The 14,097-nt window shown below is 46.9% G+C and overlaps 1 protein-coding gene across 3 annotated transcripts in view; it reads left to right on the forward strand.

Moving 5' to 3' along the window:
* RAD51AP1 (RAD51 associated protein 1) overlaps positions 1-14,097 on the forward strand; it is an 86,137-nt gene that overhangs the window by 64,579 nt on the left and 7,461 nt on the right. Inside the window, exons 14-20 of one of the 3 annotated variants that reach the window (XM_082349963.1) lie at positions 704-848; positions 2,416-2,579; positions 4,949-5,085; positions 5,386-5,526; positions 7,751-7,940; positions 10,017-10,098; positions 12,636-12,808. In XM_082349963.1, coding sequence (XP_082206089.1) covers positions 704-848; positions 2,416-2,579; positions 4,949-5,085; positions 5,386-5,526; positions 7,751-7,940; positions 10,017-10,098; positions 12,636-12,808 — 1,032 coding nt within the window. Of the gene's footprint in view, positions 1-703; positions 849-2,415; positions 2,580-4,948; positions 5,086-5,385; positions 5,527-7,750; positions 7,941-10,016; positions 10,099-12,635; positions 12,809-14,097 lie in introns of those variants that run through there. The other 2 variants (XM_082349966.1, XM_082349967.1) reach the window with 2 other exon arrangements.

Raw genomic sequence — 14,097 nt, forward strand, 5'->3', positions numbered from 1 at the left:
CAGGTGAAAAAGACCTGCTTTCAGTCCAGAGCCAAGTTCAGAAAGGCCTAGGATGGTGGGAAAAGCACATCGTGAGCTGAAGAGTTGGGTTCCACTCCTGTTCTCCCTCTTGACAATGAATGTAAACTTGAACAGTGAGTCATTGACTTTCTGTTCGAAACAGACTTTCTATAGGGTTGTCATGAGGATTCACTGAGAAAAAGAAAAATAAAGTGTCGGGTACATAAATGGTAGAAGCATGTATAAACAATACAAAATGTTGATTTTCCTTCCACGCCCCCCTACTTTTTTTGTGTAAGAACCAAATGGGATGATGTGAGAAAGTGCCGAGTTAAAGAGGTGTTATACACACCTAAGTTCAAGTATTTGTGCCCTTGGGCAGGTCACTCTCTCTAGTTAGGAACTGGCCTCCTCTAGGTCAGCAGGAAAGAACTGTTCCCATCCTTCCTGCGGTAAGATATCACTGGGGTTGTCCGCTCCAAACTGTAATGTACACCACAGTTGTCCCAGAGAATATCGTGAGTCAGACGGATCCTTCCTCTGAGAGAAAGGTTGAGAAACCTACTGTCTTGTAATGACCATTTTCTCCCTGGAGAGGAAGAAGAGTCTGGCTGCATGCGGCTGTTCTTGGTCAGATCAATGGTTTAGGACACCCAGAAGCGACCTAAAGAGTCCTTGATTGCAAGTCTCTTTCCCTGCACAGGAGAATCAAACTCACAACCAGGGGTCGTCCTCTGAGCTCAAGCCTTCAGAAACACCCTTCCCTTCGAACATCAAAACCCAAGATCCCAAACCAGAGGAGAAGCCGCCAAAGAAGCGCAAGCGGAAGGTGCCTCTGCGAGCGGCAGGTGTGCCTTTGGGGCCGCAGCGGGGTGTAGGCGCGTGGTTATGCGCTCAGTCAAGGCTTCCTCACTTCCTGTGATGGTGTAAGCAAGAGGCGGATGGGAGGGCGCTGACTGCCCACCGTTCCAGTCTCCCTTGTGGACTGGCCCCAGGCCAGAGGCAGATGGGAGCCTGTACAAGGCTGCTGGTGCTTTGCGGAGGAGCGGGGAGAGCTGGGCGTGGAGAGGTGCTGCGTTCTGGGTCAGAGCGGGAGAGAGTGTCTCGAAGGCCCCCAGTCCCGTCTCGGTGATGAGGTCTCGGCAGAAGCACCTGAGGAGGGCTCTGAACGGAGGCTCCTGGGTGACAAGAGCACAGCCAGCCAGGGGGACCTGCGTCCTTGACTGCAGCTCTTCAGAGACCCCCATGCACTGGCTGGGCACCCGGGCTGCAGTGGGAAGGCAGCTTCCCTGCGCGGGCCTGCCGGGTAAAGCCTTTGTCATCACCTGCGGTCAGGCCTGAAAGATCACACGTGTTTGGGCCAGGAGCCCAGCTCCTCAACAAGGTCCAGGGATTCACACGATTAGGGCTCCTAGGAAGGGAACCAAAGTCCTCTGAGCACTGACCACAAGCCAACACCATCTGAGGCTCGGACCTCCTCTCCCACAGCCTTAAACTGAGTTGTCCTTCCTCTCCTTGAACAATCTCCGGACCTGCCCATGAGGAGATCATTCCAGTCCTGTGCTGGTTCTGCCCTTACAGAGCTGGTACCTGCCTCCCTGCTTATGTCTTCTGGGCAAAGGACGTGCCTTAGTCGGCTTATACGTGACCGCCCTTCACCTATAGTCCTGTGTCCCACATAGGTCCTGTCCCCTGTGCGTCCTCTTTTCCTCCATGCAGTTCCTTCTCTGACTCTTCGGCAGTTTGTCAAATAACGTGCTGTCCTCCCTGCATCCCTCATCCTGCTTTGTCTCCTCTCAGCACTCACCAGCTTATCGCCATCTCTCTTAAAGCCTGAATCCCACCCTGCCCACCCCAGAAGAGACACCAGCCCCCGATGCAATGTGGCCAGTGCAGAGCAAAGAAGGCATAACACACATCCTTCCCCAGACACAGACCCACTGGCTCAGCGCAGGTTTGAGCAGGAATACCTCCTGGGCTTGAAAGTTGAATTTATGTCACTTTCCTGGTCCCTGAAGGCATTCTAGTTTGCAAACCCTCTCAGGGTAGACATTGTATAGCCCAGTACCACATGAACTTGGGCGACTGCTGCCTTAACTACACACTTCTGTTGACACTATGTTGACTCCTGGATCTTCTACCCAAGCTGCTGCACCCATAGCTCTTTGGGGACTAAATTCTCCCTTCCCTTCCTGTGTGTTTTCCTCCTGGTTGGGTGAAGTCAATACCACACCTTGACATCCATCCTGGTTCCCCTTGGACCCTACGGGATCCAGGATGCATGGTCCTTAGTGAGCCGCCTCGTTGAGGAAAGGGCCGCCTGGCTCATGAACGGGAAGGGATGCCGTTGTCTGCATCTGGGCAAATCCCCATGTTACGGCATCTTAACTGACATCTGCAGTGTTGTTCACACAGAGGCCCTAAAGATTTTTAAGAACCAGCTGTCTTCTTATGAGCAAAGTGAAGTCCTGGGCTACACAGAGCTGTGGTTCCTGGGGCTGGAAGCTGAGAAACTCCACATGGCTCCTGATAAATTCAGCAAGACAAGTTTCGATGATAAACACGGCTCCTACATGAAGGTGATGAGGGAGCAGGTCGTTGTAACTGCAGGGCTTTGGGGCCTGGGGACAAGAGATAGTCTGGAAGGGAAAAAAGCATGAGGTATTTTATAGCATTTGGCGCTGATGTATCTGGAACTCCAGGCATCCTGAAGGATTCTATGAGGTGCTAAACCAAAGAAATACCACATATAAAAATGAGAAAAAACATGCAATTAATATACAAAGTGGTCTGCTCACAGAATGCTGATTTTCTCCAAGAGTGTTTGGGGTGGCAGGTTTGCATCCTGGGTGAACTCTCACAGGCTCTTCTCCGGCACAGCCCTGGACCCATTGGGAAGGCCAGGCTGTGGAATAAGATTCAATCTTCCCAATATTCCCTTCTTTGTTTCCTACATACAAGCCCATATACGACCTTTTTCTATTTTATAATCAGTGTCATTTCCCCCACAGACAACAAAAGTTTTGCCACTGTAGTTTCTGGTGCACAGCGCTCCCTTCAGTTTTCTAAAGGTCGGTCCCAGCAGCTCCTCCTGCCGGTCTTCTGACTGCGTCCCTGGGGTTTCCCGGGACAGTGCCTCTCCCCAGCCTGCAGGTGGAATCTGGGCGGTGCAAGGTGTTCCTTTCTACTTCTGAGGATGTGCAGATGTGTGATGCTTAGTCCACTAGGCTTGTGGGCTGTTGGGAATTTCCTCCTCTGGACACTTCCTCTTAACTTGGATTAGGAGACACGATTGCTCTTTTTTTTTTTTTTTAATTTAATTTTTTTTTTTATACAACAGGTTCTTATTAGTTATCCATTTTATACATATTAGCGTATACATGTCAATCCCAATCTCCCAATTCATCACACCACCACCCCACCCCACCCCCGTGGCTTTCCCCCCTTGGTGTCCATATGTTTGTTCTCTACATCTGTGTCTCAATTTCTGCCCTGCAAACCGGTTCATCTGTACCATTTTTCTAGGTTCCACATATATGCGTTAATATACGATATTTGTTTTTCTCTTTCTGACTCACTTCACTCTGTATGACAGTCTCTAGATTCATCCACATCTCTACAAATGACCCAGTTTCGTTCCTTTTTATGGCTGAGTAATATTCCATTGTATATATGTGCCACATCTTCTTTATGCATTCGTCTGTCGATGGGCATTTAGGTCGCTTCCATGACCTGGCTGTTGTAAATAGTGCTGCAGTGAACATTGGGGTGCCTGAAGACACGATTGCTCTTTGATGACTTTATAAAAGAGGCGGATTTTCTTGATCGGATTTAGGTCTGTGTTTCTCAAGCTTTATGGCATGCATACATCACCTGGGGATCTTATTACAAATGAAGATCCTTATCCAGCAGGTCTGGCATGGGGCCAACACGTGCAGAACCTACCCCTTGCCCTTTCCCCGTACATTTTCATAACAGACCTTCACACGAGAGGAAGCTCCTTCCCCATATCAGTGAGGTTGTGCTGGTTCATATTTATGGTCTTGATCCCTCCTGTGCGAACAGATTCCCTACCATGCACTCACAAACACATCCCGAGGACCCGGGCACTCACACTTATCCTTCACCTCTCCCAAATTCATGAATGTAACACTAGGGATCAAATTCTCAGGGCGGAAAGATCTTAGCGGTCATCTTATCCAGGACCTTCCGTCACAGTCACGGACACTGCAGCCCACAGTGCTAAGTGGCTTGTCTGAAGCCACCCAGGTGAAGGCTTTTTAATCGAACATTTCCTGTTGCTTTGATTAGACACCCATTCCTTAGTTTCCAGCACACAGAAAACGTGGGTGATTCTGGCTCTTGGAAAATATTTCTTAGTTGAAAAAGGCCCAAGTTCTGTAATGCTAACTCTGAGATAAAATTAAATCTGGATAAGTCAAGAGGAGAACCCTATCTGGCCAGGAAGAGGCAGAGCAGACACAAAGCCTTCTCTGATTGGTGGAGACACATCAAGGGTCAGAAAGAGAACTTCCCCCAAACTGAAGCTGCTGCCCCACTGCATTCGAGCATCGTGAAATGTCCAAACCAGACGGAACCTTTGGGGCCTCTTTGTTCACGGTTCCCACACATGCAGAAAACTAGAGGTGGTAGCAGGATGGGGACAAGAACCCAAGTTTCTGAAAGACCACCCAATGTTCTTTGCACTGCCTGGCATGGAGAGAGCCTGTGGGACTTTCCCTGGTGCCACGTGGCTGGCCTGGGATCCGGGCATCAACCCCATTGCAGTAGCAATGAGATGAGAGTGGGGTTGTATTAGTGCCCAGTGCAGTTTAGAAAGTTCTCCCCAGAGTCAGCCATGAGCTGGGAATGGGTATCCAGGGGCCCCAATGTCAGGCAAGCCCAGAAGCTATGGCTTCCTTCCTCACCCCTGGCCTGGCTTCTGCAGGTCCTGCATGACCACATTGCCTACCGCTACGAGGTTCTGGAGATGATCGGGAAAGGGTCCTTTGCACAGGTGGCCAAGTGCTTGGATCATAAAAACAATGAGTTGGTGGCCTTGAAAATCATCAGGAACAAGAAGAGGTGTGGCTTGACAGATGGTGTAAGCTGTAGAGGAAGGACCACGTGACTCCGGCCCCTTCCTGATGCCAACCCTTCCTGACTCTGCCTCTTCCTCTGGTCTCCCTTTTCCTTCCCTCTTTACCTCTCTGCCTGTCTGCTTCCAGGAAGGGGCAGAGAGGAGGCAAGAGGGCAGAGTGGTTAGCACCTTCTGCCCTGTTGGGGTGATGGGGAGAGCTGGGAAGGGCCACCTGCTGCAGCTGGATGTGACACTGTGTCTTCTGTCCCATCCCCATCCCCCCCACTGCTCCCCAACCTCTTCAGATTTCACCACCAGGCCCTGGTGGAGCTGAAGATCCTGGAAGCTCTCAGGAGGAAGGACAAAGACAACACCTACAACGTGGTGCACATGAAGGACTTCTTCTACTTCCGCAACCATCTCTGCATCACCTTTGAACTCCTGGGGTCAGCTGCCTTTTCTTTTGAATTCATTTTGTTCTGAAAAGTTGCTTAAGTGACAGAAGGGAAACTTGGAGGTCAGAACACTGGATTTGTCTGTATGTGAACATTTAATGACTAGAGTGAATACACCGGCCACTCAGTTATCTAGAAAACCAGGGAGCTGGACCCAAAGCTGCCCATCTCACCCCATCCCTTGGTCACATCTGTCACCTGCCAGCGTACCAAGGTGTGCTGCCCAGGTGCTGGGTGCTGGGCCCGGTGACAGAACCGAAACAAGACCTCTGCCCTCGAGAGCTAAACTGAAATGTGGAAAAGGACCTTCCTTTGCTGCCTGTCCCCGATCACTGGCTTTAGGACCCTACGGTGCAGAGTTTGGAACCCAAGGGAGCACACAGTTGGCTGCTCAGAAGGGGGAAAGGGCTTTGATTTTGAGCAAATAAGGACAGGCACAGATATTTTTGGTACGAGAGCCGAACCTGACTTAAATAGACTGGCATCCCTTGCTTGAACATTGGAGCTGAAGGGGCATGCTAATTTGATTACTTATCGCTCTGGGAAGACCATCAGATGCAATTTAAATAAAACCAGAAACCCAGAATGCATTTAGCAAAGGAGAATAATCAGGGGTCAGACCTCAGAGGCCCAGTCTCATTAGCTTCACTGAGCTGGTGGCTTGGTGCTCCCACGACGCCGTCGCTGACGGTGCAATTCCAGGAGTGGCTACATTAAATCAGAAGGAATGCTGCCACTCTACTCGCCATCTCTGATGGTTACAAAACGTCGTCCACTTTCCAATATGCAGAGGTGAATTATCTTCCTCATGGCAACACGGCAATCCAGGCTGCCTTTCTCGGCCATTAATCATGGTGCAAGTTAGGATGTCCTTAAAAGAGGGGTCAGGGGATTTCCCTGGTGGTCCAGTGGCTAAGACTCCACGCTCCCAATGCAGGGGGCCCAGGTTCGATCCCTGGTCAGGGAACTAGATCCCACATGCATGTCGCAAAGAAGATCCTGCATGCCGCAACTAAGACCCGGCACAGCCAATAAATTAATTAATTAATTAAAAAAAAAAAAAAAGAGGCGTCAGGAGGGGCAGGTGTGTGAAGGGAGAATCCACAGGCCAGAGAGGTTGGGGAGCTGCCTGGGTCACACAGCTGTTCTGAGGAGGCCAGAGCCATGTCTCACATTTCCTTTGTACCCCTCGAGAAAGAACGGCTTCCTAAATACTGCCAGCGTGAGAGAAAGCCTAGAAATGGAAAGTTAGGAGAAACCAGGAAGAGGTTGATGCAGCGTTGTCTCTGGGTCCTGCCCTTCTCCCCCAACTCTCCCATCTCACAGTTTGCACAGAGATCATGAACTGACAGCCCATGCATAAGGTTTTCTGGTTGAAATGCTTTCTATTAGTTTCCCACATTGGTGAATCAGCAGCTGTCGCATAACGTAGCAGGCTTTGATATAATATTTCAGGTTTCTGCCGGTCTAGAAAGTTTACGATGATCTGACAAAAGCCAGCCCTCAATCCTGCAAGGCGACAGGTTTTAATTTTTATTTTATATTGGAGCATAGTTGATGAACAATGTTGTGATAGTTTCAGGGGTACAGCAAAGTGACTCAGTTGTACATATACATGTATCTATTTTTTTCCAAATTCTTTTCCCATTTACGTTGTTACAGAGTATTGAGCAGATTTCCCTGTGCTATACAGTAGGTCCTTGTTGGTTATCTATTGTAAACATAACCTTGTGTACATGTCAATCCCAAACTCCCTAACTATCCCTTCCCCCGGCCCTCACCCCTGGTGACCGTAAGTTCGTTCTTTTAGATAGGGTAGGGCTTCTCCATCTCTCCTCAGCCCCCCTCTGCCCACTCCCTTGCCTCCTTACTTGTCAGGAGCCTGATGTCTTTAGACAGACTTATTAGGCCTGGGCAGGGGTGGCCACTTGGTTGAGTGATTGGAGGGGTCCCTGGATCCCTCCCACGGGAAGAACTATGAATATTTCAGAAGTTTGGCTCAACTTTTTAACATACATGTGTAACAGAGTGATTCAAGGACCTTGCCATGTAAGAAATGAGGGACGTCTGAGAGGCCAGCACAGTTGAGCTGTACCCTGGATCCGCGATGTGTCAATGGGAAAATTGAGTTTATAGGACACAAAAGCCCCACCTCCTGGTCTGAGTCTTGCGTGCTGCCAGAGGGAAACCAGGTGATATGGGATTGTTTTTCCAGGTTCAAACTCAGCATCATGCTGCTGCACGAAACTTTCTCTCTCTGTCCCAGAATCAACTTGTACGAGCTGATGAAGAATAACAGCTTCCAAGGCTTCAGTCTCTCGATAGTTCGGCGCTTCACCCTCTCTGTTTTGAAGTGTTTGCAAATGCTTTACATAGAGAAAATCATTCACTGTGACCTCAAGCCTGTGAGTACAACCCCTGTCCCACGCAAGGGAGCTGGTCCCCGCCCTCAGGAAGGGTTTGCCCCATTCCTTTCCCCGGCGGTAACTGGGCAGGCCTGCAGGATGGAAGCCAAGCAGCATGTTTGTAGGTTGTGTAAAGCAAGTGAGATGCAGCGAGGACTAAAGCAGGGATACTGGGGCAAGGAAGAGAGACGCAGTGCCATCAAGGCAGACGGGACCAGGAAGGCTGAGGGCTTGGGGGCGAGCAGAGACGTGTGTCATGCAGAGAGGTGGGTCACTGCTGTCCTAAATCCTCCCTGCGTCCACTCTCCTCTGAGTTGGTCCTAGGGTACAGCAAATCTCTGTCTACTTCCTCTACTCCAAATGGATGCTGCCTTCCCAGATGTCCGGCTCCTAGTCTATACTTAGCTCTGTTATTGAACTGATTGCTTTGTGTAGGAATTGTTTCTTTATCCATATCCCCCTCTGGACTGCAAGTTCCTCCAAGGTCAGGAACCATGTCTTCTCACCATTATATTCCCAGGACCTAACATGGTACCCAGAAATAGTAATGGTAGGCAATTAACAGTTGCTTGTTAGAAGAGTTAACGATTGCAATTGTGAGGAATACAGAGAGGTCGCTAGGGAAAAGGTATAAGGATGTGAAGATCTGGGGTCAAGAGCTGGTTCCAAAACAACCTGACCTTCACAGGTATGTAAATGTCTCTTAGCTTTTCCTCATTCCTTTCTCTCATCCCCAAATGGGGTTCACATTACTTAAAAAGAAACAAACAAACAAACCAAAAAAAAACCCAACTATAACTCATCAGGTAGATTTGGGGTATTTTTACAATTAAAGATTGTCAAGGTAGAGATGTTCTCTCATGGCTGACTGATGGAGCCCCACAAGGATGGTGGTACACTGACTTGTTCTCCACATCTAAGTTCCTAATCCTCAGCTTTGCAGCTCCAAAGGGACCATGATCTTTGGGCCTAGGGGACTGACTCTCACCAAGGAACCTCACAAGATAGGTGGCAGCCAAAATATGAGTTAATAGATTTCCTTGCAAAATAGATCAAATGGACTGGAATATATGTGCTCAGTAGGGACGTAGACACACAACCAGGAGAGTTTGGTGAGTGTGGATTCAAGAATCAGGGAGTTATTCCTATGGACTTAACGGTTAGTATCAATGAGCTGTGATGGCCTCATGCATCCGTACCCTCTGTAGAGCTATTTCTGCCAATAAGATGGAAAGACCAGCCCCGTTTAGTTAAGGAGCCTTTCCATTGGGCTAGAGACACACTAAAAATTCCTACCTTTTAGACCTTTGCTGATCATTATCTTTCAGTTAACACAAATATTCTTTAGAAAAGCTACTATGGATGAATCTGTACTTTCTTAGTTGGCAATGCCAGCAGCTTCAGACCAGGCCTGCTAAGCCATACCTAGAATGTCAAAGGATTCCATAAGCAATCAAATCACCTGATATTCATAACAGTCAATTCATCTGATACTGAGATCCTTGGAAATACGATTAGGACGTTAATCTTCCAGCCCCACGTGGTCCACTCCCATGGTGTGAGAGCAGAGCCCAGGAGCTCTGCTTTCTCATCCAGGACTCTCCTGGAACACCTGGCCTCACATTTTCCCCAAAGTCAGCATGACAATCACAACTCCAACCAAATCATTGTGGGTTTTTTTTTGGGGGGGGCGTCTTCTACTGTCGTATCAGTATGTTGGTGGGTCACTAAGTGGAAACATCTAATTCAGTCAGTGATATTTCTAAGGCCTTATGCAAGCAAGGCGTAGAACCAGGTACCAAGGAGATAAAAAGAAACTCACCATCTTCAAGAGTTGCACAGTTGATATCAGTAAAGATGCAACATACACGCAGAAGAAATACCACAAAGCAGCAAATACTGGGGCCAGACAAGAGGTGCAGCCCACAGTGGAAGGGAACGTCAGAGGGGGGGAGAACGAGGGGATTTGGAGATGTAGGAGGAGCCCACTTGGAGGTGGGTCCTGCAGGCAGTTAGGTAAACAGAATGCCTTGGATAACATTGTTAAAACTTGACCTATGTCTTTCTTCTCTCTAGGAGAATATAGTGTTGTACCAAAAGGGCCAAGTCTCTGTTAAAGTTATTGACTTTGGATCAAGCTGTTATGAACACCAGAAAGGTTTGGCCATTCTAGTCCCTTTGTCTGAATTTCCCTGTTGTGATTTCTTTCCTTTATTGAAATAACTAGGTCACACATGTGGTCACCTGGGTTCTAGTCTGGGCTCAGCCACGACAATTGCTGGTATGATTTTGAACAAGCTGTTTCACTTCTCTGAGCCTAAGCTTCCTCATCTATAAAATGAGAAGATTGGACCAAATACTGTAGGTTTGCTTTGCTGCTCTCACACTCTGTGGATTTGGAATTATCCAAGATCCCTATATCTCCTCCCTCTTGCGTCTCCCTCCCACCCTCCCTATCCCACCCCTCTGGATGGTCACAAAGCACCAAGCTCATCTCCCTGTGCTATGCGGCTGCTTCCCACTAGCTATCTATTTTACATTTGGTAGTGTATATATGTCCATGCCACTCTCTCACTTCGTGTCAGCTTACCCTTCCCCCTCCCTGTGTCCTCAAGTCCATTCTCTACATCTGCATCTTTATTCCTGTCCTGCCCCTAGGTTCTTCAGAACTCTTTTTTTTTTTTTTTTAGATTCCATATATATGTGTTAGCATGCAGTATTTGTTTTTCTCTTTCTGACTTACTTCACTCTGTATGACAGACTCTAGGTCCATACACCTCACTACAAATAACTCAATTTTGTTTCTTTTTATGGCTAATATTCCATTGTATATATGTGCCACATCTTCTTTATCCATTCATCTGTTGATGGATACTTAGGTTGCTTCCATGTCCTCGCTATTGTAAATAGAGCTGCAATGAACATTGTGGTACATGACTTTTTTTGAATTATGGTTTTCTCAGGGTATATGCCCAGTAGTGGGATTGCTGGGTCGTATGGTAGTTCTATTTTTAGTTTTTTAAGGAACCTCCATACTGTTCTCCATAGTGGTTTTATCAATTTACATTCCCGCCAACAGTGCAAGAGGGTTCCCTTTTCTCCACACCCTCTCCAGCATTTATTGTCTGTAGATTTTTTGATGATGGCCATTCTGACTGGTGTGATGTGATACCTCATTGTAGTTTTGGTACTGGCACAAAAACAGAAATATAGATCAATGGAACAGGATAGAAAGCCCAGAGATAAACCCACACACATATGGTCGCCTTATTTTTGATAAAGGAGGCAAGAATATACAATGGAGAAAAGACAGCCTCTTCAATAAGTGGTGCTGGGAAAACTGGACAGCTACATATAAAAGAATGAAATTATAACACTCCCTAACACCATACACAAAAATAAACTCAAAATGGATTAAAGACCTAAATGTAAGGCCAGACACTATCAAACTCTTAGAGGAAAACATAGGCAGAACACTCTATGACATAAATCACAGCAAGATCCTTTCTGACCCACCTCCTAGAGTAATGGAAATAAAAACAAAAATAAACAAATGGGACCTAATGAAACTTCAAACCTTTTGCACAGCAAAGGAAACCATAAACAAGACGAAAAGACAACCCTCAGAATGGGAGAAAATATTTGCAAACGAATCAACTGACAAAGGATTAATCTCCAAAATATACAAGCAGCTCATGCAGCTCAATATCAAAAAAACAAACAACCCAATCCAAAAATGGGCAGAAGATCTAAATAGACATTTCTCTTTCCTTTTGTTTGTTCACTTGTTTTTTAGATTCCACATGTAAGTGAAATCATACTGTATTTGTCTTCCTCTGTCATTAAATTCATTTTAAAAAACTTTCCTGTATATTTGTACTTTGATTGCAAAGTGCCTCAAGTCCATTTTGGAAACAGACAGGGTACAAAGGCATTTTTATTAAATCTTTATTTTGTTTGAAATCACTAAAAATTATTACATCCTTACTGTACCCAAGTCAAACAACAGAGAAGTGACTACCAAATCCCTTGCCCTGCCCCCATCTAGGTAACCAGTTAACAGAATTTGCAAATAACTGTAATGTCCCATTTCTCCAACCTCAGTTTCCTCATCTGTAAAATCTAGGCTGCCTGCAGTACTAAATATCCTCTGTACATCCTTGTCTGCTGAGATTTTGTTGAACTTTTCTTTCTATACTTTATATAACACAATGTACATAATGTATTGAATATACATCTTTAAATTATGCATTTTGCACGCTTCTTTTTCAACTTTCATACACGTCTTCCCTTGCCAAATCGCAATACTTCAGAGGGTGTCTACCCCAGATTAATCAGACAATTTGAAAACTTAGCTTTATATTCGTCTTATGTTTTCTTTTTTGAAAGCTTGCCTGACAAATTTACTTCTCTAGAACAATGCCTACTTTAGAGTTCTTTATCAGTAACGTGAGGCTGACAGCCCCTCATGATAATCAGGTTGCTGTGAGGATGTGATGGGATTGGATGTGGGGCTGGGACTCATAAGTGCTGGCCATTTGTACTTCCTTCTCCCTGCAAAGCCTGGAGAGTGAAAAGAAGTCGGGGGTAGGGGGGGTTCTTAATTATCGTCCACCCTCGCCTGAGCAGGTATGTGGACCAGCGTGCTCCGGAAAGGAGATTTCCACGTGAGGTTTCTCCTTCTTTCCCCTGCAGTCTACACCTACATCCAAAGCCGCTTCTACCGATCCCCAGAGGTGATCCTGGGCCGTCCCTACAACATGGCCATTGATATGTGGAGCCTGGGCTGCATCATGGCCGAGCTGTACACGGGCTACCCCCTGTTCCCTGGGGAGAACGAGGCGGAGCAGCTAGCCTGCATCATGGAGGTGAGGGGGACCCGGCTGCCTTCCAGCCGATGCCCTCGGGATGGGTAACTTCCGCTCTCAGACTCCAGGCTGCGTCGGACTCGCTCTAGGGCAATGGCCTCCATCTGTTTATAGGACAGGGTTGGGTGTTTTGAAATTATGTACACTTTTGAGTTGACATCTAACCTTTTTATCCTAAATTTAAGTAACTGCAAAGGATGTAACTTCCAGCATATTGTGAATAGTGACATTTAAAATAAAACTGTTATACCAGTCTTTCAAATATATTCCAAAGAATCTAAAAACCAGGCTGACATGACACCCGTTGAAATCTGTGCACTGTTCAGTTGTTAGTTACCATCTTAACTTTCTGGGAAGAATATCACCCAATGAAAAGGCTTTACCAAGACTCTCATATGATTATTTATTATCCCTGCTATTCTTTTACTTAAAGGCATCTTGTTAAGCCAAATTAGACGACATGGGGGAAAATAATCCTAAAAATTGGAAATTTCACATTTTAGGATTTCCCCAGGGAACAAAGATATTTTTGACTCTGAACAAAGACATATCTAATTCCTCTCTCTCTCAACCTATCTATCCATTCATCCCAAATCTCCATTTTCTAGATTGTCTTAAAGTTAAAGGTTGGTTGGGGAGACACATACATGCTTGAGAATTAATGTAGAGATTCATCTTCTGGTTGAAACCGATAATAAAGTATTCAAGTAATTAGTTAGTAGTAGCTATAAATGATAGCTATGGTGGGATGAACACTGCCCTGGAAATCAGTAAACCTGGAGGCTAGTCCTCCTTGTCTTTGGCAAGTCACTTCCCTGGTCTGGGTCTCTGTAAACTGAGGAGACCAGAGTCCACGGCTTCTAAGGTTGATGATGGATGATTCAATGAAGCATCCCTGCGCCAATCCTCCTCCAACTTCCAAGGAGAATGGAGGGCATGGGATCTGGGTGGAGGTTCCTACTGCCCCAGGACTGCAGCTTCCTCCTGACCTCAATCCGTGAGGCTGAGGAACAGGAGGACAGGGTCATGCAGGGACAACCTGGGAACCTGGCTGCAAGGACAGGGGCCCAGAGCTGAGGGGGACACCTGTCGTTTCTCTCTTCTGTGTGCACCCCTATAGGTTGCAGTGGGGAAAGGTGACCGAGCAGGTGTTACTCTTGTCTTTTCAGAAGATATTTTGTCATATCGCGGTCTGATGCCCATCTGGTGATTTCCATCTCCTTTTCCTTTCCTCCCTTCCCATGCTCTGAGCTGGGATGTGTCACTCCTTAACTCAGGGGTGGTCCGCA

The sequence above is a fragment of the Balaenoptera borealis genome, assembly GCF_965194805.1.
Source record: "Balaenoptera borealis genome assembly, chromosome: 13".
Classification (NCBI taxonomy): Eukaryota; Metazoa; Chordata; class Mammalia; order Artiodactyla; family Balaenopteridae; genus Balaenoptera; species Balaenoptera borealis.